At 38.3% G+C, this 26,391-nt stretch overlaps 5 protein-coding genes across 6 annotated transcripts; 4 read left to right on the top strand and 1 right to left on the bottom strand.

Moving 5' to 3' along the window:
- The first annotated feature begins 948 nt into the window (after window positions 1–948).
- On the top strand, window positions 949–3,425 carry LOC112288164 (uncharacterized). The gene is made up of 7 exons (XM_024532054.3): window positions 949–997; window positions 1,096–1,186; window positions 1,810–1,914; window positions 2,032–2,278; window positions 2,475–2,543; window positions 2,730–2,905; window positions 3,066–3,425. Exons 3-7 carry the CDS (start codon window positions 1,834–1,836, stop codon window positions 3,258–3,260), a joined length of 768 nt encoding a protein of 255 aa, XP_024387822.1. The 5' UTR covers window positions 949–997; window positions 1,096–1,186; window positions 1,810–1,833; the 3' UTR covers window positions 3,261–3,425.
- An 8,853-nt stretch (window positions 3,426–12,278) lies between these two features.
- LOC112288386 (uncharacterized) lies at window positions 12,279–15,178 on the top strand. Its single transcript, XM_024532507.3, has 2 exons — window positions 12,279–13,395; window positions 13,853–15,178. Exons 1-2 carry the CDS (start codon window positions 12,945–12,947, stop codon window positions 14,866–14,868), a joined length of 1,467 nt encoding a protein of 488 aa, XP_024388275.1. The 5' UTR covers window positions 12,279–12,944; the 3' UTR covers window positions 14,869–15,178.
- Window positions 15,179–15,995: 817 nt separating this feature from the next.
- LOC112288387 (uncharacterized) lies at window positions 15,996–18,515 on the bottom strand. The gene is made up of 3 exons (XM_024532508.3): window positions 18,156–18,515; window positions 17,467–17,636; window positions 15,996–17,320 (listed from the first exon to the last, which is right to left on the bottom strand). The coding sequence occupies exons 1-3, from the start codon at window positions 18,165–18,167 to the stop codon at window positions 16,522–16,524; spliced, it is 981 nt and encodes a 326-aa protein (XP_024388276.1). The 5' UTR covers window positions 18,168–18,515; the 3' UTR covers window positions 15,996–16,521.
- Window positions 18,516–18,845: 330 nt separating this feature from the next.
- On the top strand, window positions 18,846–20,865 carry LOC112288388 (uncharacterized). Of its 2 annotated transcripts, none has more exons than XM_024532511.3 (3): window positions 18,846–19,314; window positions 19,842–20,197; window positions 20,313–20,865. In XM_024532511.3, the coding sequence occupies exons 1-3, from the start codon at window positions 19,207–19,209 to the stop codon at window positions 20,734–20,736; spliced, it is 888 nt and encodes a 295-aa protein (XP_024388279.1). In that variant the 5' UTR covers window positions 18,846–19,206; the 3' UTR covers window positions 20,737–20,865. The 2 variants fall into 2 exon arrangements, with proteins under 2 accessions (XP_024388279.1, XP_090110542.1); XM_090254416.1 differs by lacking the exon at window positions 18,846–19,314 and adding an exon at window positions 19,471–19,704.
- Window positions 20,866–21,657: 792 nt separating this feature from the next.
- Window positions 21,658–26,247, top strand: LOC112288385 (phytyl ester synthase 1, chloroplastic). The gene is made up of 12 exons (XM_024532506.3): window positions 21,658–22,332; window positions 22,501–22,667; window positions 22,802–23,121; window positions 23,364–23,419; window positions 23,549–23,670; window positions 23,804–23,912; window positions 24,086–24,219; window positions 24,350–24,722; window positions 24,851–24,964; window positions 25,100–25,179; window positions 25,258–25,459; window positions 25,622–26,247. Exons 1-12 carry the CDS (start codon window positions 22,042–22,044, stop codon window positions 25,718–25,720), a joined length of 2,067 nt encoding a protein of 688 aa, XP_024388274.1. The 5' UTR covers window positions 21,658–22,041; the 3' UTR covers window positions 25,721–26,247.
- Window positions 26,248–26,391: the final 144 nt, after the last annotated feature.

Raw genomic sequence — 26,391 nt, 5'->3', positions numbered from 1 at the left:
AATGTAAATGAATCATTTAAAATAACTTTCACCTTGAATTCATCTTAAATGAATATCCAAAAGCTTCAAATATGATGTGATTTTCATCTTAAATAGATACCTTGAATATAGTTCATCTTCAATTATTTAGTAGAACTAAGTGTTGCCATGTGTAACTCATCTGTATCCAAAAGCATATAATTCATGTTCACAGCATATGTGTAACACATATAATGTCTAACACATCTAAGTTTTGTTTCTAGATTGATGTAATTTTCTCCCTATTGAACCAAGTTGTGCCATATTTTATGTCTTGAGACCTTTAGTGGATTTTACATGATACTTAGAAATTTTCATTCAATGAAACCAATTTTTAAAAATAATCAATAAATTTACAATTGTAACTACAGATAAAAAATAAATAAATTGACAACTTTTTCAAAACTCCATTTTCCCATCTTCATAATACCAAAAATTCATATATTAGCATTTTTTTACAAAAATAATAATTTATTTTCACATGTTCCCTTATTACTTTCCTTCTTTTTGCAAGCTCTCAAGCTATACCAATTACTTGCAAATTTTCTTAATTGATTTATTGATTGTTTATACAATTTTTAACTATAAAAATAATTATTAAATACATGGCCTATTCGATAACCATTTTATTTATTTATTTCTTCTTCCAACCCCCCTTATAAGTTTGAGGATGTCATGCCCAAGATATATTTATTTATTATTTATTATTTTTAGCGTGAACCCACCTCACCTCACGTCGCGACGGGAACGAGACGAGACTTGGCCGTTCCCGACATGGTGACTCCGTTCCCACACCCACGCCGATAGGGGAGCCGTGGACAAAAGCGCGGGCATAGGGGCGGAGTTGGCGATAAGCCCGCCTATGACTGACTGACCTGTCCGTCCTATGGGAGCTGAGGAATCCTCCCAAGTGTCTCGCTTCTTCGAGCTTTGGACGTATTTCATGTGCACGATCCTCTCGTCGAAGCGGCAAAATTAGGTCTCCACTGCTGCTCAGCACACGCTTGTTTCACTTCCGCCGAAGTTCTTCTCAATTTTGCGCCATTTTTTACTGCATTGGGTGGAGAATCGGTGCAGGAAGCAGGTTTTTAGAGCGCGGGGAGGAAGAGGAGAGAGAGGGAGGATCATGTTGGTGTAGAAGCAGATGCTGATCGAGGTGAACAGCACGGTACGATTTCTCTAGGGTTTTGTGTTTGTGAGACATTTTTGAAGACGGTGATTGGGGTCTTTTTGATTCTCGGTGATGATTCTCCGTGTTTTTGTGGTGGGTTTCTGGTGAGCCCAGTGATCGGGTGCTTTGTCTAGTTTCGAGGAAGTTTTATTCTATGGATTTAGCTGTGAAACGTTCAATGTGTGTCACTGGCGCTGGGTGTAGATTCCTAGCTCGCTAGCTCAAATGAGTCTGCTAAGCGTCGTCCATTGTCGTTATGCGTTCATGCATGATAATGTGGTGAATCCTGTTGGATTGAGGTTTGCATTCTTTATCTTTCATTGCGCATTGGTTCGATATCATGAGGCGAATGGATTTCTTCCGTTCTATGTAAAGTAGAAGCTACTATTAATCATATTGTTGGTTGTACTCCTACGTCTGGAAAATTAGAGACGGGGGAAAAAATTAGTACACCATCTGTAATAACTCCGAACGCGCTGGCATAGTAAAAGCTATGTAGTATGCGATAGACCCAGGCAATTTTACAGATTCTGGAGAGTTGGAGTTATTGGGGACCTTAGGCTTTTGAAGTTTTGTGGTTTCTACTTTCGACTTTAATTTCTTTTCATGTGTGTTAACAGGTGACTGACATTTTGAATTAAAGAATGGCCGCTACACGGTCCCTTCAGCAGATATTTTCATTGAAGTCAAGCGGCAATGGGAATGATAGGTTATTCAAGTGCACGGTAATATCGACATTAGCCGCTGGATTGGCTTTGCTGAGTTCGTTATATGTTTTGAGTACGTCATATGTATCTAATACAGAAGAGTGCACAATTCTGAGAAATGGTGTACTCGCGCAGGGGTCAGCCGCCACAGGGGTTTCCAAGGGGGCTATCATCTGTGTTACAGACCTGGGTTTCTCAAGAAGTAGCTTTGGAAATTTGAAAGTATTCAAAACTTCAAATGCAGTTGTAGGGTTAGGTTCAGCTGTCAGGCCATTGGTGCGTGCATCAGTGCTGGCAGGTCCTGCCCTTGATGTTGTGAGGGTCTGCGTGTTTTATGCTCTAGTGCAGACTGGCATTGCGGTTCCAAGTCCTATTCTCAGAGGTATCTTCAAGTACTTCCTTCTGTATCCTGCCTCTTTTGAGCTATGAATGTCTAGTAGGGAAACCTTCCAAAAATTGTGGCTTGTTGTACTCTTTCGATATAAACTGGTGGATGCATTTGTTTTTTTACTGCTTTCCTGGAAGTAGGGGTTACTTTGTCTTTTGGATGGAAATTGCGCTGACTATGTAGTAGGCAGGTACCTTGGATGGAGTGGATGACTCCTCGCGACCGAAATGGCTCGAGAGTTTGTTTGGGAAAGATGAAGGTATTGCTCTTACCTGGCTTGTGTTCTGACTGACATCTCACTGTGCCTCTTCAACACTCTTGTGTTCACAGCCTAGAAATAGTGGAGATTATCTTTTCACATCTAACACACTTCGCGACGTCATCGTTACAGTCTAATGGGCCGTCTGTGAATTGATTTGTTTTACCTTGTTGGATCGGATCTTAGAAGCTGAAAAGGACAAGAATATCATAAAGTTGAGGCGGAACTGGCGCACGAGCATCAAAGGAACACTCACGCGCAAGTACCGCGCCTCGTCTAAGCAAGAAGGACTCAGAATTCTTAACTCAATCTGTTCACTACTTTCTGATGATGATGACTTCGTGGAACTTGGCACCCACAAGGTACGCCAACAATGTTCGCCGAGACTAGAGGCCCTAGTGTTCAATTTTTTCAAATTTCTCCTGAAAACCTCTGCCCCAATCTTTTCTGAAAAATTCTCTCGAAAGTGTTTTCGTTCGAGGCGTCTGAATGTGAATTCCATTACTCGTCTGTTGTGAGCAGGGATGTGCAATTAGGCGTGAAAACGCTCATGCCGAATCTGTGTGCTGCAACAATGTAAGAGCCTTATTCGACGAGCTCCCTACCCCACATCTTGTTGTGGAGATCACGGTCTTTCCCAAAGGGCCCATTACTGACGTCCACTGGCAGAAAGCAGCGAAGCTAGAACAGGTTTTGAAAAGAGGAAATTCTATCTGATTTTCGTCCACTAGTGCAGCTTCTTAATTGTCAGTGACCAGTCTTCATGGATAAAGAGATCGAGTAGTTTCCAGTGTCGTCCTTACCCTAGTGGGATGCTCCAATGCGTCCAAGCTTTTCACTCATGTTTCGTTGCACCAGCTAATGTACATTCTGTCTCACCAACTACTTTTGCTTCGGAGTTCGACTCTCATTGTTTGCAGTTGTTCCTGGTCTTCGAGTTTGAAGCATTCTTTTGTATAGATTGGATACGTAACTTCCACAAGTAGCTAAAGTCGTCTATTGTTAGCTCGGTTGTCTAGAAGGTGTGGACACCGACTTATTTCTACCGTTTTCCACGCTTTTACGACGTTTCTTCAACATGCTGAACACTTATTAACGTTTCGAATCTGGAATGGATGTGTTCGACGATTCAACTATTGGCACCTGGCGACATTGTCGGCTCAGATTCTCCTTTATTATCAGTAGAGGCGTCCGGTAAGATGAATATTTGGTCTTACTTTTCTTTTATGACAACACTTGTAACGATGATGACATTGATAATATTGTGTAACAAAACAAGTCAAATATCTCCATGTAGCTAGTTAGGTATATAGGAAAATGTGGGTTATGAACTAAAACACTTAAAATAAAATGAGATGCTCCATTGTTGTTCTTAGTTGGAAAAGTAAATCTCTGTATTTTTTGATATGGTTTTCTTAGTCATTGTTTTTACAATATTCATCTCATTGTATTCATTGAACTTACATTTTGCACTATCATTTGTTATTTATTGACCTTTTAATGTCTCCTATATATTGTTCTTCAAATTCTTACATTTTTTTCCAATATTTGATTTTTGAGAACTTATTGTTGGAAAAAAGGTTTGTTTTAAATAAGTTAATGTTAGAATAATCCATTCTATTACTAAATTTATCTATCCTATCATTAGAAAAATGGATCATCTCCAAAAACTATCATTAGAATCATGGTATCCTTTTCCATCTTTCTTGTCTCTAGTTCTTGCTCTTTTTGTTTCTAGCTTTCATCTTGATCCTTCTTGTTCCAAGCCTATGCCCTCCTTATTCCTAGCTTTTATCTTGACCTCCCTTCTTCTTGTTTTTAACCTTCATCTAGATCCCTTCTATTCTTAGCCTTTATTTTCAACCAGTGCTTTCAATCCATGCTCCCAATAGAAGTTTTTTAATGTACAAAATGAAGAGATTAGCATTGAATGTAGTATTGCATTGTGGGTATGGAACCAAATTGATGAATACATATTTAAGTCCACTAAATCTTGTTAGAATTCAATATTTGTCAAATTGAATTCTTTTACTTCAAATGTTGTGAATTTGCAAGGTTAAGGAAGTTTTGAAGGACATGATGGGTATCATATAGCCTCAATTTATAGTACTGATTGCCTTAATCAATGAATCAAATCCATACACCATTAATCCACATTTGGGATGTAATAGAGTAAAGAAATGACTTGCCTTACTTAACATGCATCCATTGTATCCATAAAGATGTTTATAGCAAAACAATACAAATGCAAATAAGAAGTACAGTCTTAATGCTAATCTATGTGCATTGGCATATAATTTTTGAGAACTCAAATCAAAAAAATAATCATTGATGGACCAATAAAAGATAACAAAATCATCTCCATAGTGTTTGTTAACTATGCAAAGCTAATATATATCAAAAAATCCAACTTAAACTTGCCAAATTTGGACAAACAATTTCAACAAAATCCCAATTAAATCTAGAAGCTATTAGTTGATTCTTAGAAAAATGTTAAAGATGAGAAGAAACTACAATCATCACTTTTACAAGAGCTCTACTAAAAATATCATGTTCATATGAAAGCAAAGACAACATTATTTGTGTTACTCAAATATTGAAAATTATAAAAGATAAAAATAAATAAATTATTACTAATAGTCTCAAAAGCTTCTTCAATCATAATATTATTGTGGTTAACAATCTCATTTCTATGATAATTTGGTCGAATATGTAAGTCTTGCACTACAATGATTTAATGGTAGTCATACTAAAGTGATTCTTTTTGAATAAATTGGAAGCCTAAAGAAGAAAAAAAAAAGGTAGTTCAATGTATCAAAAGATAAGATCTTAAGTATGCTATTATCATGTTAAAAATTTGATAGATGAATTATCCAAAACTCATATCTAATTATTTTTGTTCAATAATAATTCGAGATATTTAAACATGGATTTTATAAAAGTCTCTTAGTTTATTTTTTTGTCTTAATAGTTAGTAGGTTAAAGGTTGGTTAGTAATTTATCCTTCCAGGCTATAGAGATTCTTTTATTGCCTTAGAAAGACCATAAATTGATAAAATCAGTTTAGAAGAGATAAATGATTAGCATGATTAATACTAAGGTTAAGTTGAGGGTAGGTTTGGGCTAAAAAACCCCTAGGATAGGTTAGATTGATACATGAAGGTTGACCATTTGTGAGATAGGGTTGAAATCAGACCTTTAGCCACTAAAATGATGGCCTAGGACAAAATACAAAGGCATTCAAAGATCGACAATTAGGGTTGGAGAGCTATCTTGGATTTCATTCCAAAGACCTAAGGCTTGTTTTTTAGGGTTTGGTTTGACTTTGCAATTGTTATTCAAAATCAAGATTTGTAATGGTGACTTGAAATTTATACAATACAAATACAACTAGCACTCTTGGTTAATACATAAAATTGGTGTTCCATCTATGGTTCAAAATTTAATAGTGTTTGGTTAATTAGGTGTGCTAAGTGTTTATGAAATTTTGTGATAATCTAACTGTGGAATTGAGAGATATATGAGTTTTGGTACAAGAAGGTATCAGAAGCTGACAATTTAGGGTTGGATAGGGTTTCTATGATACTTAAAGTTCTACTAATTGGATCAAAGTGAAATTTGGCATGATGTTAGAGGATTTGAAGATCAAGCTATGTACTAATTTTGAATTTAAGTTAGAAGTTGGAAAAGGAGAAATCACTATTGAAGCATTTGCATCAACTTTTAAGTTGGCAATCAAGTAACATCAATGTAGTTTTGGGCATTTTCTCGTAATTTATAATTAGATTGGGTTGAATTCTTTAGAGCACATAGAAGACTTATAGTGGTATTTGTGTGCAAAATTTTTCTCCAAGTGGACGATTAGATTAGTAGCTACAACTTGCTAAAGCTTGCTAATTAGGATTATGGCTTGCAAAGGAAAATCAAAATTGTCTAATTATGAAAGTAATAAGGCAATTGGAGTTTATGTATAGTTGAGATTACTAAGAAGAGTGTTTTTGAGCACTTTGTATTGGATTTAAGTACTTTGAATTAAAATTCAAATTGCATTCTTTTTATGAGGGTAAAATATACTAAGATTCTTAAATACTTATAAAATACAATTTCACCTTCTGTAGCCAGATGCTCGATGCATTTTTAAATAGAAAAATACATAATACAATAACATATAAAATACCAATAGATTCAAAGTCTCTAATATTTATTAATTTGAAGTAACTAGCCTTTTAAACTATCCTTAACCTTGTAAATTTATGACATTGAAAGTAAAGGAATTTGATATGACAAATATTGAAGGCTAGCAAGATTTAATAGATTCAAATGTGTATTCATCTATACCTTAAGTTTGATTCCATATCCATAGTGCAACACTAGACTCAACACTAATCTCTTCATTGTGTATGTTAAAAAACTTTTATAGAGAGTGTGAGTTAAGAATGGAAGTTGGGAATGGACGGAGTTAGAATGAAGGTTAGGAACAAGACAAATAGGGGGTGGGATGAAAACTAGAAATGGGAAGAAGAGAGGCTAGGAATGAAGGAAGTTGGGATGAAAACTAGAAACAAGAGGGGTGGGAATGAGAGTCATGTTTCTAATGATGGTTTTTAGAGATAATCAATTTTTCTAATGATAGTTATAATAGGATGGATTGATTTAGTAAAATAGTGGGTCATTTCAACATTTCTCTTTAAATATTATTTTAAAAAATATTTGGAAGTTTATACTTGATTTTAATTTAATACTACTAACAGTATTAATATTAAAATATATATTATTTAATCATTTTTTATTTTATTTTATTTATTTTTTTATAAAAGTATAGACAAGTCAAATATGAATAGGTTGAATTAAAAAGTATTCAACATAAGTAGATACTAAAGTTAAAAAATGAATCAAATTTATAACTTATTATTTAATACTAAGTAACATATTTTAATACATTTTGATACTTAAAAAAACCATAGCTTAAGATAGAAAAGATTCAACTTTTAAGAATTAAAATATATGAATGAAAGATCACAATTTAAGACTTTAGAATTTTTTTTATTTAACTTCCATGATAGAAATAAGATAGAATTTACAAAAAAAATGATAAAAATAAATTTAGCAATCATATACAATATTAGAAATCAATTCAGAATTTATGATGTTTATGAATTGGTATTTTTATAATTTAAATATAATTAAGTTAAAAACTAATCTATTTTTAAAGTATTTGATTCAATATAAAGAAATATATTTATATATTTGGTATATGTATATAATTAATTATTTAAAAAGAAAAAATGATTGTATTTTAAAAAATATTAAAGTAATAAATTCACATATATTATTTATTTTATTAACATATATATAATATAATTTGAGATATTCATAAATTCATATTTTTATTATTTAATTTTAGTCCTAAAATACATAATTATAATAACATAAAATAAAAATTTAATAAATATCTTTATAAATATATAATTTTTAAATATTATTATTTTTCAAAAGAAGTAAAAGTAACGATTAAAAGAACTATTAAAAATTATTCTTAACTATGTAATGTAGGCTCTCTTTTTCCATCCTTCTAGTGAGTTTGGCCTTCCAAAGAGTATATAGAAGATGGTTGATAGAGATTTTATGGATTATAAAAATAAAATTTAAATTAAAAAACTTGTGTAGCATATGTATGCAAAAAAGATATTTGACAAGATATATTTATAGTAATACTATAAATCTATCTTATCTAATATAGAAAAAACTATTTTTATTATTTTTTACCAAATTAAACCATTTCATATAATCTTTTAAATTCAATAAGATATCTTACCATTATCAATTTATTTACTTTATACATCTATATATGTATATATATATCTATATATAAATATATGAATGTATAAATATATCAATAAAAAAATATATGAGTACATATATATATATATATATATATTTATCTTAACTATTTATTTTCTATCTATATGGTTATCAATAAATAACTAGTCTTACATCTAATACTTACTAAAATACTAAATAATTCAAAGTGATATAATTTATTTTAATTTTTAAATTTTTATAATTAGATAAAATTATAATAGATTTATTGATATTTGATAGTAGATTGCAAATATTGTTTTAATATTCAATTCATACCTTTTTTTATTATTAATTTAAGTATAAAAGTTTTAAAAAAATTGATATCAAGTTTAACAAGTAAATAAGAAACTTTTGAAATTATAATATATATTAATACATATAATATTGATAGTAAGTTTTTTTTAATATTGATAAATAATATAAAAAATAAATTTGTTTCTTTATCAATAACAATAATTTTCTTGAATATATCTTATTATTTTTCATGTTTGTCTAATACTTATTATAATATCTACATAAATGAAGATAAGATATTATATAAGTACCTTAAAATTAATTCTTGCAATTTGTATATAAGTATTTTTTTAATAAATACATCTTAAAATTTTTTAAACATTAAAAAGAAAATTATATTGGTATTTTTTTTGGATAAATCAAAAAAATATATTAGAATTTTAATATCTAAGTAGTGTAATTTTTTTTTTATAACCACAATAAGTCTACGATGATAAGATTGGTTGTAGACTTTATAATATTTAAGACTACTAAACATTTAAAACTCTAAAAATTACATCTACAAGAAAGTTTTTATAAGCAACATTTTAAAAGATAAAGATTAGCTATCTATGACCAATATATTTACATGGTTAGCTTTTTTTACCATTTATATCTTGTAATATATAGCAAATTTTTTAGAATTTAATGATTGAAAAGTAAAAAACATAAAGCTTATGGATCTTAAATAAGCTTATACTAAAAAAAGATTAAATTTTAAATAATATATAATCTTTATAAAATAAGCTTGTACAAAAATTCAATTATACAATATCTATTACTGCTAGAAAATTATATTTTTCAACACATATCTTCTTTTAAAATTTTAATCTCTATTTTGTGATTTTTTTTAGCTTCTTTAGGAATCTTAGAGAATATTTTTTATTCCTCTAAAATAAATACATAATTCTTCCTATCAAAGTTTTGATCCTCTATAATAATTGCACAATTCATCATATCCATATTGAGATTTTTTATTTTATACCAATAAATTTTCATTGTACAATATCAATTTGAATATTCTCTACAATTGATTGAGTATTTTGATTGATAGAATAATATATTGTAAAAATATAAGAGCGTTGAGATGCCATCATACAACTTTTTACAATTATATCTGATAATGAAAAACTAATTGTTATATTTAAGTATAAAATTAATTATTTGATTATGAATTAAAGGATAAAAAAATCAAGAAACAATTTTTTTATTCCATAATATAATTTATAAAAATATATGATTGATAAGTGTAGTATTATTTTATTTAATATTAATTGTGGGTTATCAAAATTGTGATACATTTGTACAAACGAAAAAAAAAAATATCTTAAATTTCTTTTTGGTTGATGTATAAATTTTATCATATTTCTTATGTATAAATTATACTTTTTTTTGGACTTAATTTAATATATTGAATAGAATTAATTGTAATATAAACTATTCTTTAGTTGAAAATAAATTTATCTCATTTAAAATAAGATACAAAACTATATATGTTCAAACTATTAGATCTTAAATTTAACCAAATTTTATTTTAGTTCTTTTAAGGAATATAAGAAATTATATCTAATTGAAAAAGTTATAGGTTTGTGGTGGTTCTAGCTCTATAAGACTTGATTTCTATTAAATTTCATCCATTATATTTTTATCAAGTTTATTATTGCTTATAAAGATTTTTACATCAATTTGTAGAATAATTAAGCTTTCACTTGTTTTTATATAGTCATTTTTTTCTTAGTTGTCATATGTCTAGTTGGCATATGTTTTTGAAACCAATCTTTTTAACTATCTAAATAAAAATTTGAAAATCTTATTTTATCTAAATAAAAATCCATAGGCTAACATTTATTAGAATCTATTTGATTCTTGTTAATCAACTTCATGCATAGCTTATTAATGACCTTGTTAGTTAACTCTTTGTGCCCATTGCTTTGGATTTTTTCTATCAATTATTAATATTAAATATGAAACAAATTATCATTACTTATTAAGCTAAAATAAATTACAATAATTTTTTTATGCACCATGCTTTTAAGTTTTTGGCTACACTATAGATTTTTCTTAGCTTATATACTATCATGAAGTTGTATTTTATAAGCAAAAGAATCCGTCAATATACACATACAAAAAAGAAGTAATTTAAATTTAAAAATTATTTCCTATGAAAATCTTATTGAACTTTTTAATATTTATTTTATATTACCTGCATATATACTAATTTATTTGTACTTTAATTCTTTAAAATAAAAAATTATTTATAATCTATAAATTTTTTAAGTAAAAATAAGTAATTAAAAAATATATACATCTTATTATTTTTTCATTAAAAATTAATAAAAAATTAGTAATATGAAATAATTTTTAAAAATAAAAAAAAAATATTTGTAAGATTAAATATGAGTTTTAAATTATTTTTGATGCTTTTATGTGAAAGTTCCTACTTAACACTTTTCTATCTTGCAAAATTGTAGAACACAATCAATTATATTTTAAATAGAGCAGAAGAAATAAAGAGAAAAATTAAAAATGAAAACCACAATTAATGGGACTTATAGAGTTATTTGATTATAATAATTTATCATAAAAACATAAATGAGTAAATTTTTTATATCACATAATTTAAAAAAATATATGAAATAACCCATAAATTCTTATATATATATATATATATATATATATATATTTGAAACATATTTTAGATTATTATAAAACATGTATATATATATATATATATATACATATATATTCTCAAACATGATAAGATACTACTTTGTTTTACTCAAATAGAAAGTAGTACAAAGAACTCTTCATGTACAAACACATCCTCTTTTTCTATTCATTCTTCTTCATGTTGTGCAAATAAATATTTTAATATTCTAATCACAATAATTTCAATCACAACAATCAAACCCCAAAAAACCATCTGTTATCAAACAATCTCGAGAAGTCATCAAATCCCGAAAAGTCATCCACTCGCCAGAGAGCACCACCGGCGGTAATGGGTCCCTAGTCCGCTCCCCCCCCCCCCCGCCCCTCCCCCCCGCCACCCTGCTACCTATCGCCACATCCAATGAAGCATCCACCTAAACCCCGCACAACACAAATATCGCACCGACGCAACAGTGCTGCCGACACCGACGCCCCCACTGTCCCCTCGGAGAGGGCCCCATGACACAAATTCGATCCGTTCCCAGGAAACCGGGCCTGGACCAGCCAAGTGGAATGGTAAGGGCGGGAAAGGGGGGGGTTCAGGTAGGTCGCAGCGAGCATTCTGGACACGCCTGCTCTCCGAATTACCGCACGTGAAAAATGAGCCCGTTGACGTGGTCCACTCTGGATGTTCCAAAATAATTCCTTTAGTTAATGGTTTTGTGTTCACACAAGAGCTTATTTTGGTGCTTTCCGGGCCGTGGTGGCAGCGTAAACCCTGGCTAGCCGCGTTGCCTACATCGTACACAGCGTAACGTGGCAGGAATTGAAGAGAGTTTTCAAAGCTTGGTGCTACGAGGAGGAAATTTCCCCTGGTGAAGCTTTGTCCACTTCGGTGGCTGAATGCCTTAAATGCCGTCAGACGCTCAATGCAGGTTGATATGCAGGTTCTCAAGGCTATTAGTGAAAGGAGGTCAACGAGTACCTTTTGAATGAGATGATCCGCCGGATTACCACCCCCAAATCTGTAGAGGATTGTGACATTGAGGGTGTTGTGATCAAGCGTTGGTGTGCAAAGCATCTGAGTTTTGGCGGAGGCTTTAGGGAGCCAGGTTGCAGTTCGTCTTCTGTAGTTGTTCGTAGTGGTGTGTTTCAATTGGAACTGAGTTGAATGTAGAATTGAGTTTCGTTGGAGGAAAGCGTCAGCGATTCCGGGCTGAGTGTTTCGGTTCCGAAGAGTGGGTTGCGATTTCAATCGCGCACGAGAGGGTAGCGCCGCGTTGTAGTGTTCAATTGGAAGCCAGTAGTGTGAAATTGCGTAAGCAGGCCGCATTGGAGTGGAGGAAGGTTGAAGGGAAATTTCCGTTTCTATTTCCATTCCAAGGAGATATACTAGGTCCACTGCACGGGGGAACAAAACCTTTTCCAATTTGCGAAGAGGTGAAGACTGTTCGGTTCTTTTTCCGGCGAAAGATAAAATCTTGATCAGAGTGTTGTTCAAGATCAAATCCGTAAGAGAAAAAGCTTCATTACAGTCGTTGAAATGCAATCTAGATTCCTTAATTAGGACACTTTCGCAATCCGGCGAAGGTCGAAATTTTTGAGTCAAGGTTTATTATGATCCAAGTTTGCAGACTGCCAATGTCAGACCAGCCCGAATTTAGCAATCTTCCGGAGATCCACATACCTCCGGACCCAATCCCTACGTCTGTAAACTCTACCCGCCGGGGCATTCCCAACCCAGTCTCCGAGGTGTCGATGATTGTCTACGCGCTAACGCAAGCTGCAGGACGTGAAGCATCGAGGGTGCCGGATCATGGCTATGGCACACCGTGGGCGGACACCTCCCGAATGGTCTCAATTACACGAGGCTCCTACTCTGAGTACGTGGATGTCAATCGTGCATCTGCAACTTTATGGACGCCGATCACAGAAAACTGGAGCGAGCAGTTGCAGCGCAGCGACAGCCCGTGCCACTTCCAGGACACCTTCCCCGAGCCTGGCCATTCGGGCGAATTCGGCTCGCAACAGCCGCATCAGCACGACACCCCCTCGCCTGATCCCCACGGTAAGCATTACGTGAATTCTTCTTGTGTCTAAACCACCGACCATCCGTAAACCCTCTACCGTGTTGGCTACTTATTATTAAAACTCACTCCAAGATTTTTTTAGGTCATGAAGCTTGGAGTGTCAGCAAAGACACGAAGGGTCTTTTTCTTCTCCTTAGTCTGTATATGTAAAATAAATCTAACTATACAAAAGAACTAATGAAATATTTATTAAAATAAATGTAATAAGGTGTATGCAAAATAAAATAAAATGTGGGGGCCTTGTTTTGGCAAGCTCGTGGGTAATTTGCAGGTGCTCTCAATGCAACTTCGCGTAGGTTTAGCCTCCTCCGATTAATCAATTATCAACAGTGCATGTCGTGAATATATATACAACTTTCTGTGATGACACGTAGGTTTAGGTTTGGATGGAGACTGCTGGTGCTGATTTTTCTGGGTTTGTATTGTGAATTGTAGACTCGCAAATGCACGAGAGCACTTTTAAACAGGACAAGGGAATGCAGTCTGCGAGAATGATACCCGAGGAGACACACTCTCCCGAGCCAGCCAAGAAGCGCAAGTACCGAGGCGTGAGGCAGCGACCGTGGGGGAAATGGGCCGCAGAAATTCGTGACCCGAAGAAGGCCGCGCGCGTGTGGCTCGGGACGTATGACACCGCGGAGGAGGCCGCGCAAGCATACGACAAGGCGGCCAAGGAGTTTCGGGGATTGCGAGCGAGGCTGAATTTCCCCGACGGAGTGCACATGGGCATCGGATCGTCTTCTCGAACTAGCCCTCCGTCGAGAGTCGCCCGCGGATCGTCCAGCGGGAGTCTGCCCGCTTCGTCTTCCGCAGCTCCTACCTCTCTAAGCCCTAAATCCCTCATCGTCGAATCGCACCGCTACCATGAAAATCATTCCGTGTCAGAGGATTCAAGCTGGAATCCTCCAAGTCGCGCTTCGTCAAGCACAGATCACTCTCCGGTGAACTCAGCTCGTTCGAAGTTTGCTCCAGCGCAGTATTCTTTTGGACAATCGTACTTGCAATCAGGCTCTAATTATCAATCCACTGACAACGATCCATCGCCTCCTACGCAACACTCGGATGCATGGGAGGAGATGCTGAGGTACCCCAGTCATCAAGACATCATGTACTACGATTCAGCGCCACACTACCGTTACTCTCCTTACGGATCCCAGCCATCATTCTCAAGCCCAGCGGACGCTTTCTCCACTTCGGGATCTAGCATTCCGACATCAACGTCGAGTTACATGGTTTCACGACAGCAGGAAGTAGCCGATTCTCTCACCAGGGAGGCCCTATCTCTGCCGTTTGGATCAGATCAGTATTCTTATTTCCAGAACTCTAAAAATTCAAGCGCACCCGTGCTCTCATACGACCAGATTTTCGAGCAGGAGCCACGCACTTGGCCGTCATCTAGTGCAGAGAATCTTCCTCCGAGTTACGACTTTCCGTTTTATCGCAGGAACTAGAATATTCATAAAATGTGTATTATTAGGCTTTGTGGATGTTCATCCCCGAGAGAACATTTCGGCCGTATGATGTTTCATCTCATTTATTCAATTTATCATCGGGATGTTAAAGTTGACAGGTTTTAGGAGTTTAGTCGCACACATTCTTCTCGGAATAACTGACAGAGTCAGGTAGTTTAACTTTTTCCCAGTCAAACATTGGACTGCCTCTCAAAGGCAAATCTAATTTTATGAGAAAAGAAATACGTTACTGTGACTTGTAACGGTCTTGCGGATTCTATCTAAAAAACATTCTGTGGGTTCAACATTCTCTTCTCACTTGTGCTTTGGTCCTCACGTGAAACTCGCGGCTCGTGCAAGTCTACGCAGCCGTCGAAATTCTGGCCACCTACAAATAGAACTTAGCTCTCGAACATGCTTACTTGTTTCATGGTCGGAGAACCCTTTACTGTTGTTTGAAAGTGTCCAGAAGTGTCCAAAGCTTCGATGGTTCCGCATCGTCTATGTGATCAGATCCGCAGCCTTTTTTTTTGTTTCATATTCATAATTAAGATTGCCCAGCGCCATCTCGGCAACTCTTTCCAAGTGATACGCAACTGCCTATCTAGTTATGTGAATATCGTTCTAAATAGATCAGCCACAATCTGCGGTTCTGTGTACTTGAAACAGTTCCGCAGATATACGAATATTAAAACCATTTAAGTCGAACGAAGAAGTTGACAGTTCTTTTCAAATAGAAGGGCATTTGAACATCAATGCTTGTTTCACTAGCCTGGCGGCATCCCCAGACCTGATACAACTGCTGCCCTCTATTATTCACTTCACGGATTCACTGAAGCTTATTATCGGAACTCTCCTCGCTCAGATTGTTGGACAATCTTTGTCAGCAGTGTGTCAAGCTTCGATAGCTACTTGAAAGTCGATCAGATTCAGCAAATTACAAGGCTGTTTCACTTTGATCAATCAACGATTATCTTACGTTTGATTCTCATTGATAATCACTCTCTGGTACAACTACGGACTTCTTCTTGGGGCCAATCCTCCACATACTTTGCATCATGCAAGAGAGTCAGAATACTTCTGAACCAATTACAATTAGAGTTAAAGCGATGCTCAATACACACATAAAAAAGGATCTAATAAATGTATGGATCTTTGCAATTACAATTCTTCAGGAAAGTGTTCTCAGATGCAATCAACCTTGCACGAATCATCTTCGGTACTCTAATGTACGTATGAGGGTGCTAGAATTTGGCGCTGATGTGCTTGGTAACCTTGCTACTATAAATACAGCGTACTACAAATCATCCAATTGAGAAGGAAGATACACTGACGAAAGCCTGTTACTAGCCCTACGAATAGTACATGCTCTTCAATACATAACTATGCGGCAGCACAATCTGATCTCATGTATCCTAAGCACCATTACGGTCAAAGTATTCGTGTTTGAGTCCGCTACTTCCGTCAAAAACCCAGGTCTTTCACCGAGTGTGAGTAATCTACATGATCGAATCACTTCACTGCCCCTACAAATATGGTAGCATGCCAGTGCTCAATCCGTCGCACTGGAGTCAATCCTATTTAATACGGTACATAGAAAGGGGAGCAAATTGTTACAAACGATGCTGATTGTCTCTTGGATGATCCAATTCCTCAACGCTTCTCTGCTGCACATGTTCTCGGAAGCAGTGCAAATCTGCACATCCTCAGAATCGGATTCCATGAGTTGGTCACCTGCACATGCGCGTCTTCACGTGCGTGAGTTACATTGAGTTGCTGTACTCGTCGAGCTCTATCTTCTGTCTCTTTTGCTGCCTCCTCCCGAATTCTGTTCCTAGGTCTCCGAGAATATTTACGTCTTTGTGTCCTCCGATCCGTCAAAGCTACAGCTTCCAGGCCATACATCCCTGCCCCTGACCTACTAAGTGAGCTCAAACCAACTGATTGTCCTAATTCAGAGCCTTTTATGTCCAGCAATCCATCTGCAGCTTGCCCGTCGCTATTACTAAAATCAGAAGGAATGTTACTATGGTGCTCTATTCCTATCAAGCTACACTTGGGATTGCTGAACGGGGCGCTTGTTCTGGCGTAGAATCTGTGCTTGTACTGCCATCCAGTGTGGCCAAGGCCTATCAACCCATCACCCGAACAGTCATCGCAGTCTCTGTGGTCGGACCTCTCGACGACCTCCATCCGGGTGGAATTAAACAAAAGTGCCTCCCTTTCAGCCTCTCGCAGCCAGTCTGGCTTCGAAAGAGGGTCGTAGAGAGGCGCAGGTGAGCTCTTGAAGAGTTTGCGAGAAGTAAACGTGGAAGAGTTGCTTCCAGGGAACACTTCGGAGTTCGTGGTATCTATCGTGATAGAGCGGCGTTTAATCTTCTTTGTGTTTACCATGGCATCTGTTCGTCCAAGTATGTACCCTCTCAGTCCTACGACTGGCATTACTCCAACTCTGCCTCAGAACAGAAGCAGATGTCATATGTTAGAACGTTCAACCTGAAAGATCCTCGTTTGATGTCGAGAAAACACAAAGCTAAACAAAGATACGAGCGAGCAAGGACTCAAATCGATATGAAGTTAACTAAGAGGTGGTATTACCCTTCGCAAAACAAGCAGGACGAATTAGACGAATTAGGTTGGCCATGGGACCAGCAAGGCTGGAGAGCGAGCAGGCCTGATCCTTTGCATCGTGGACATTTTGCTCGGTTGCCATCTCTTTTGCGAAGGATTTCCCTGACGTCTTGGAGGAATAACGCAGTTCTCTGAATCTGAAAAACAAGGAGCGTCCATCGCCGTCAAAACGCCATTGACAAGTTCGTGGCAAGAGAGAAGGCTAAGTATTCAACTACCATCATTTCTAACATCACTGACAAACATTTTGATCCAGAATTGACTATGGTTTTCCTGTGCAGCTAAAATGCTTTGGTTTGAATCCGACCAATTCGACGGCCATTTCTAAGTGAGCTACAGAAGCAGTCTGCCTCGCATAATTAAACACTGAACCACTCATATAACGCAGCCAGGCTCGAGAAGGAGGACAGAAGATTCTGAAAATAGAATAACCCTTACAAGAACCCTACCCTAATGTACTCACTTGAAACTTTATCGAGCTTGACAAGAAAAAATCCAAATCGGTTGATCACACGCAAACTGCAACTCGAGTTGAAATTGAGCTTCAAACCATCCGAGCATGTGCATGAGCGCTTCTCGAGCACTTCATTACACAATCATTCAGAAGCAAGGAAATACGAACCTCAAACCAACTTGCAATGACGACGAGTTCTTACCACATCTACCATGCCGTCAAAGAATTCCACAACTGGGCGAAAACTTGGCTTGAGTACTCATACTACTGAAAACCTCCTTGTGATCTCACTTAGGCAATAGTAACACTCGCATCGCGATGCAGCGCAAGAGCACAAACTACCTCCAGAACCCCACCCCTTCCTCCAACAACGAAACCCCAAAAAAATCTCTTCAGAACCCTACAAGATAAACCCCTCTCAAGCTAAAAAAATCGATCGATTATCCCCTTCAGCACCCTCCACACCCTCACAATAGAATCAATAGATGCCCTCTCCTGTACCCAACGAAAGTAACTTCACCAGGTGGTGGGAAGCGGGAGATCACATGCAACTCTAGTGTCGAGGAATTCGCTCCACGAGATGCGCACGCTCGTAATCATCTACAATTGCGTCGAGTCCTGACTACAGTACTTCGAGGTTTGATAGTTCAATGAATTCCCAACGCTGCCACCGCGATCCAGTGACAGCACATGATTTTCCAGATTCTCGACACGGCACATGTTCATCCCTGAGGTGTGTTGAGCGACGCCCCCACATCGAGGCCCCATCCATCCGGGCCTCATCCTCCTTCTCCCCCCCCCCCCCCCCCCCCCCCCTACCGAGGTCTTTGTCAGAGTCTCCCTTTAAGCTTTCGGGAGCGAGAGCGAGATGCCAGCGGCATTGGCAGTGCGCAGTGGCGCTTGCCCCCGACTATGGTAGCCACTGTCCTCGAGTGGCCTCATTCTCTAATTCCCTCACCCACGCACTGGAGTATCTCGTTCGATCCTCGGTGACAATATTCGTTTCTCATTCAGCCTATTTCTCACGTATCTCTAGACGGTACTTGAAGAGTTTTAACATAGGTTTTCGCGCTACTCTGTTTGCTTTTTGTTCTTATGGCGTCGGCGCTATCCCGCCTGTGTAGCGTGTTGGATTGATGCACATAGATCTAAGCTCTCCGGTAGCTGGAGTTTGTTCAATTGGCTGTATATGTATATTTTTTCAGTGAAGGTTTTTGTCCCTTCCTTCCTCGCTTGGTTTGTTTCTGGAAGCTATGGCGTATTCTATGGAGCACGACAACGGGAATGAAGTTGAATGTCGTGCGAGAAATTCTGGACCAAACCCAGAGCATTTTAATATCATTTTTGTTGATCTTCAAGAGGTGGGATGATCGCCGCTTCCCCTTGTTTTTTTTTCTGCTCGTAACGGATATGCAATTTCTTCAAAATAGAACCGAACGCAATTTTGATTGTTTAATTACACGCTAAGTTTACAGTTTGTGGCGGTTAGCTAGCAATGGAACCATGTGTATCTTCTCTCAAGTATGATCTTATCTCGCCACTTAATCACCTGGGTATCCTCTCAAGGTCCTGCTATTGGAGTTGCCCTAGTGAAATAAGTAGTGGTCACGTGCCCTAATGATTAGTCCGTTGTCTTGTTTTCGATGCTGAGTTTTGTCCTAAGGATTTTGTTTGCAAATGTTGTCAGTGATGGGCCTGAAAGCCAATGCGCAGCTTACGTCACGGACAACCCAGGATATAAATTATTGAATGTGATGTACTTCATTTCCAGAACCCTTCGTAGAGTCAGGCTCGCTGCTGAAGTCATATTCTCATTACTGCTTTCTGTGTTGTGATCAAATGTGTACGTGAAGAGGCTGTTCTGAGATATTGCCATATTTGTATGCAGGAATTAGTGGCAGCATGGCAAGATGAGATCACTAGAGAGCTTCCTCCAGCACTCCTTGATCAATCCAGTACTGCTACATCGCCCATCTCAATAGCGACTTATAATGATTTCATTCAAGAATTTTTGAAATCAACCCAAGTTGATTGCATAGTTTCGCCTGCCAACAGCTTTGGCCTAATGGATGGTGGGCTTGATCTCACAATTTCGAAGTATTACGGTGGCGTTGCGAGGCTGGTCCCTATTGTGAGGTCCGCCCTAGTCGACGAGTGGTGCGGACAGCAGAATGTTGGTACTTGCGTGCTCGTTGATACGCAGAAACTCATTCAAGGTGCAAATCACGGGAATAACGTGCCTAGGTATTCCCGGTCTCTCGGTTCTGATTATTCCGCGATCCCTTAAAACCCAGTTGTTTCAGTTATTCCCAACAAATTTTCGGCAGATCTAATAATGTGTTGAATGACACTTTATCAGGTATATAGCCCATGTTCCAACTATGCGCGTCCCGAAGCTGTTGCTTCCCGACGATGACATCGCCTATCGCTGCACATGGGCGCTTCTAACTGCTGTGCGGAAGCACAACAATGAAATACTCAAACAGGATCAAACGAGAACAGGAGGTGAACGAATCAACACAGTCCTATGTTCTGGTTTTGGAACTGGGATCGGGAATTTCCCTTTGCAAGAGTGTGCTCGTCAAATGGTTCTCGCTGTGAAGCATTTTGCTGAGAGGACTTCGTCGAACTCCACCAATGAGGATGACCTACGAGGCTCCTCTCATTTGATGACTCTGTGGGACAAGGCTGAGAGGATTGAGGACGCTGTCTGCTGCGTCGTTCCTGAGAAGTCTGGTGAGACGCCCTCGTCTCCGTGTACTTTCGAGGTCCTCGGGAAGTAGTCTGCTCGGTCAGGTTAATTTCTGCTAGTTTTTACATGATCTTTCCGATCCCACCGACGTGGCATTATGCTGCCACAAAAACCCCTCACTAATAGAATCTTACTCTGCTCGTTTTCTTCGTCTCCTGGACATTTGATTCACTGGATTCATTTCGCATTGAGCTCGTTCAGGTTTGCTGCAATTGCACTCACATCTTAAACGGTTTAGCAATTCTCTTGGGGGAACTCGGCGACCCAAATGCGAGTCCACTTCACTTCGATGGCCAATTTTCGGAAACTTCCATGGTTCGATGCATTGACCCCAATTTAGATACGGATTTCTTCAACTCTATCCATGTGAAAAAAAAAAAAACAGAATGAAAGAAGCCAACTAGCGTCCAAGAAATGTTGATGGATACACGATTCTCATCACATAGTCTATTGTCGAGTAGAAATACGAAGCGGGTCGATGCGCTCGCTCCTTAACCAGGTAATATGTACTCGGTGGACGAGGATGAAGTCTTCAAGAATGGATTCTTGCAGTTATGCTGAGTGGATTGGGAGCCTACTGATTTTCCCTTCGAGACTTCATACATGTTTACGTTCTTTTAAAATGGGACACATCGAAAGATTATGTGTCAGGATCTATGTGACAGTGTATGCGTAAGTGAGTCTATTGCCAAATTGGTTGCCACGGTGTAAAGCAGATTGAGGTTTCCACATTGCCCGACATTTCCTCCGAATCCATCGTTAACTTCGAATCCCAGGCCTCCAATGCCACAGCAAACCGAAGCTCCGCTTGTGACGTCGTCTGCGCCGCCTGTACGACTTATTTGTCACTCCTTTTCGCATATCTAGTCCAAAATGATTTGAATCCAGCAACTCAGGTGAAAATTCATTATCATGAAATTTAAGCAAGCGAACAACGGCAGATCGCCAAGGAACGATCCGACAGCACGGAAATAGGCATTATTCTACCCACAACGCACAATACTCGGGAATTGGGCTGTTCACAAACTGCAACACGAGGTTCAGCTCTTTGACTCTGTCCTGCCTTCATACAGAAGACTTTGTGACCTACAGAAGCTACTCACGGATTTTCCATTGTACTGCTAAAACTGTTGCATACCGTTTGCAACAACTTCGATAGAGAAGGTTTAGGATTACATATACATATGATGTGATATTTACTGATAGTAGAAGTGCTCTCCCCTTGATCTGTGAGCCGGAACCCTCCGCCACTCTCTAGCTGCTTCGTGCATTTCTTTGGAATTCCAGCTTTCAAAATTGGAACTAATTATTCTAGATTAGCAGAGTTGTTAGCATCATGCCGATCACTGTATCCTGGCAACCTAACGTCCAAGCGACTTGCTTGAATGTAGTAGGGCAATGTCGGGAGGATATTAGAATCTCCGGCAATCGATACCGCATTCCAAGATCAAGAGTTTGGCGCGGTACCCGATGTTGCATCAATAGCTCAGTACCTGAAACCTCCAAACTGCAAAATTCGAAAAGCTTCAAGGAAGAGAGTAGATTCGTAGTGCCCGATCGGAGTCAAAATGATACGCCGTTGGTTCCAAATCTCAGAGACGACAATCTACACACCCGCAGTGCTCCCGTAATCTCTCAACCTTCCCGTGGGCCTCTTCCCTTTCATGTTAACGCTCTCGCCAGGATTAGTGTGTAGCATTTAGCGTCTTGTCACGATTACTTTTCTCCTTGATTGGTTGCAACCCTTCTTCCATCTTCTGATCAAACTAAACAAGCCATCAAATATTTCCTGCAGGAGCACAATGGATTCATCACTGTTAATGAAGGGCCACTGCGATGGTTCTACCCTCAAGCTACTCAAACTAGCACATCGACAAGAGATGTTCCCCCCATGCTTTATCTTCCCGGCATATTGGACGGCAGTGGCTGGGGATTAAATCAGCAACACGAGTCGCTAACAAGGTAACGACTAGAACTCCTTTCATTACACGCGCGAATATGCTGTTAAAGTTGCCGATCTTGCAGTGGCGTTATAAATTGAATGCAAGCATATGGGTAACTAGCAAGGGTGCATTTCTGCTGGATCACGAGTGCAGGTTGTTTAAGTTGCGGTGCCTTGAAGTCCCAATCGAAAATCGAATCTCCTTTAGGAGCTTGTTGGAAGCTGTGGAGAGCGCAGTGATCGAAGAAGCAAAATGGCGCCCACGGGGCCCTTTATACATGGTGGGCGAAGGATTTGGGGGTGCAGTTGCACTCGCGGTTGCAGCACGAAATCCTGACCTAGACCTAGTTTTGATTCTCGTAAACCCAGCGACGTCGTTTCCAGAGTCACCGCTGCAGAGCCTGCTTCCTTTGTTTTACAACTCACCTTGGGATCACGATTTCGTCGCCCCTTTGCTCCTTAACTTCATTGTAGGTAAGAATTCTTTCATCAAACTGCGACTACATGCATCACAGTATTCCAATTTTTAAAAACTTCTTTGGGTGAGAATTTTCCCAGTTTTTAGCTGTTTGCCAGATTGTAGAACATATTACTTTCTCCATCTGAAGAGTAGAGTTTCTTTAGGATGCTCTATTCACAGTAATTTGAAAGTTCATTGCAGATATTACATGATGTTTAAAATGGGATTGATGGAGCTGTTGCTTGCTTGCATGCAGGAATTAAGCCATTATCTTCTATGCCCTCCCACCAGTCTAAGCAGCCTGGTTTTCCTGTGAGTCTTCACAACCACATCAGATCAGAAACCCTTATGAGGCACTGTGTTTAATATGAATTGAATTTAGGGGTTAATGACTTCTTACTTAATGTTGCTGGTGTGTGGATTGTGTGTGTGTGGAAATAGACATCGTCGGAAGTACTTTCCAAGGAAACGCTGCTTTGGAAATTGACGATGTTGCAAAAAGCGGCTAACTATGCAAATTCCCGGCTTCATGCGGTGAATGCTCAAGTGCTAGTCTTAGCCAGGTTTGTGAAATACTTGGATCCTCACTTGAACAATGTATGGTGTTACGAGACTCCTGAGATGTGGTAGTGTGGTGTTTTCATAATGTTGTTTCTCCGCGGCTCACGATTGCTAGTGGGAAGCTTTGTATTGCAGTGGCAACGACCATTTACTGCGAACCTTCAGCGAGGCTAACAGGCTTAAGGAGCTTATAAAAGGATGCCGTACTCGAAAGTTTTCGGGTAATGGTTACAACCTTCTGCAGGTACCAAATGTTTGCATTGAAGGTCATGGATATCCTCCAAGTTCAGATTATCCGCTATATTTTTTTATGCATCTTTGTCCAATACCTCCTTGCGGATTTACCTTCTACATTAGCTTCTTGTTTTTGATGGCAACAAACTTGCCTTGATTTATCTCGTTGTGGTGTGGTTCCAGGAAAAAGGGTTTGATCTATCAACGTGGATCAAAGCCACGGGGTGCTACCGGCACTCGCATAAATGGGATCCAGTGCTCGACTATTCTATGGTCACAAAGCAAGAATTAGAAACTTACTTTGATAAGGATGTGAAGTAAGTCTTTTTCCCTCTCTTGATCATGATTTGCACGAGGTTGATTTATTACTCTGGACGAGTTTGAATTAGACATTTGTGCCGTAATTGCCTTCCTTGACACTGGGCTCATCTGCATGGATGGTTACAGATTGATGCGTCAACTGACGAGCCCTGTGTTCTTCTCTACCTCTGCCGACGGTGAGATTGTGCAAGGCTTGTCGAATATTCCTACAGACAGGCCAATTATGCTGGTAGGGTACCATATGCTTCTTGGTATGGAGGTTGGCTGTATGGTAAGCGAGTTATTACGAGAGAAGAACATTCTTGTCCGAGGCCTTGGACATCCCAGTCTTCTAAGTGGACAATATGAGGATGACCAGCAGCCCGATCCCTCTCATGGCGACCTTTTTCGCTTGTTTGGAGCGGTGCCGTCATATGGAAGAAATATGTATAAGCTCCTGAAGCATGGCTATTCTACCCTTCTTTATCCCGGAGGAACCCGGGAAGCTCTTCACCGCAAGGTTCGGTACCATAAAATGTGCCGTTTGAATTAACTAAAGTTTCTGTTTAATATTGATTGAGAATAACTAAATTTCATTGCATGAGATCAATCCTGGCTTGAATTGGGGGGTTTTGTTTGTCATACCAGGGGGAAGATTACAAGTTATTTTGGCCCGAGAATCCAGAGTTTGTGCAAATGGCAGCACGACATGGGGTCACTATAATACCCTTCGGTGCGGTCGGAGCAGATGACATGCTCAATGTGCTGATCTCCTTTCACCCTCATGTTGAATTTTGATTTCGACATCTCGATGTTGCTTACGTCCTGTGTATCAATGTGCTTGCAAAAACAAAACCAACTCATTTAGGTGTGCATCTGGGTGGCTTGATTCAACAGCTTGCACTCGACTTAAACGACCTGCGGAAATATCCGGCGTTGCTGGAGATCCTTTCACCGAGGGGCTTACCTGAGCTAAGGTACTTCAGAGCTCTCATCCTTTCCACCAGCATCATATACAACAATCTACTCTGTCTGATTAAATTTTGCACTTGCAGACAAAACTTGTCAGGAGAAATAGCAGACCAACAATTCCATCTCCCCGTTGTGCTCCCGAAAGGCATTGGTCGCTTCTACTTCTTGTTCCAGAAACCCATAGTAACTGCAGGACGGGAAGAGGAGCTCCGGGATAGGAAGAAGGTGGGTGAACTCTACAGACACGTGAAAGGCGAGGTTGAGACTGCATTACAGTATCTACAGGTGGGTAATAACACATTGTCTGAAGTCCTGGAGAACTATGAGTTGCAAATCTCTTCAATACCCATGCACATTCTAGTCTCTCTCTCTCTCTCTCTCTCTCTCTCTCTCCCTCGCTCCATCTATCTCTGTGTGTCTGAGTGTTTGACTCATTTGTGTGACTAGGAAAAAAGGAAAAGAGACCCTTTTCGACACTTAATGACCCGAGTGTTGTATGAATCACCACTTGGGCAGAACAAGCAAGCGCCCACATTCATTCCATGAGCTCAAAGCTTGCCTTGGCCGGTCATGGTGAGGCTTATGCTGCTCATCTGCACTGCTCTAATCAAATTTAGCTATAATCTTCATGTCCATGGTGAGAATTGCAACTTCCTCAGCTTCAACGTGGTCATCGTTCATAAGGATCTTGAAGCTTCAGGTGGCAGCCATGGCTGAACCTTCAAGATATATCGATGAATGTTCATGTCCTTGAAAACCAAGACGTTGGACGAGAGATGACCCAACCTTCACTGTTTGATCACCACATTTTAACTACTTTGTATGAATAATAATGATACTCCTTGTTAGTTTTCACAATTTCAATTACAAGTTTACACCAAAGTTCTTTACGTGTATAATTCATGAAGATATGTGATAAGACGATTTTCAAAAAGTAATTCGATGAAAGCTCAAAATATTACAGCTCACATGAACATCATGCAGTCAAATTTAGTTTTACATAAACATTTCAGAACTGTAGTTTTTGTAAGTTTTAAAAATAATTAAAAATGAAATGGATGTGTTCCAAGTATTATTTGTAGATTTAAATATATATACAATTCAATTTTTTTGTGTTTTAAAATTTCAAGGATGAAAGATAAGTTTTCTAGGTATTGTTTTTGTAATTTGAAAAGAATGAGGATGTTTTAGTAAACTCAATTGTAAGCTTTTTTGGA

The sequence above is a fragment of the Physcomitrium patens genome, chromosome 11 (genome assembly GCF_059467195.1).
Source record: "Physcomitrium patens ecotype Gransden chromosome 11, ASM5946719v1, whole genome shotgun sequence".
NCBI classification, from domain to species: Eukaryota; Viridiplantae; Streptophyta; class Bryopsida; order Funariales; family Funariaceae; genus Physcomitrium; species Physcomitrium patens.
This window is presented reverse-complemented; position numbering and strand designations above follow the sequence as displayed.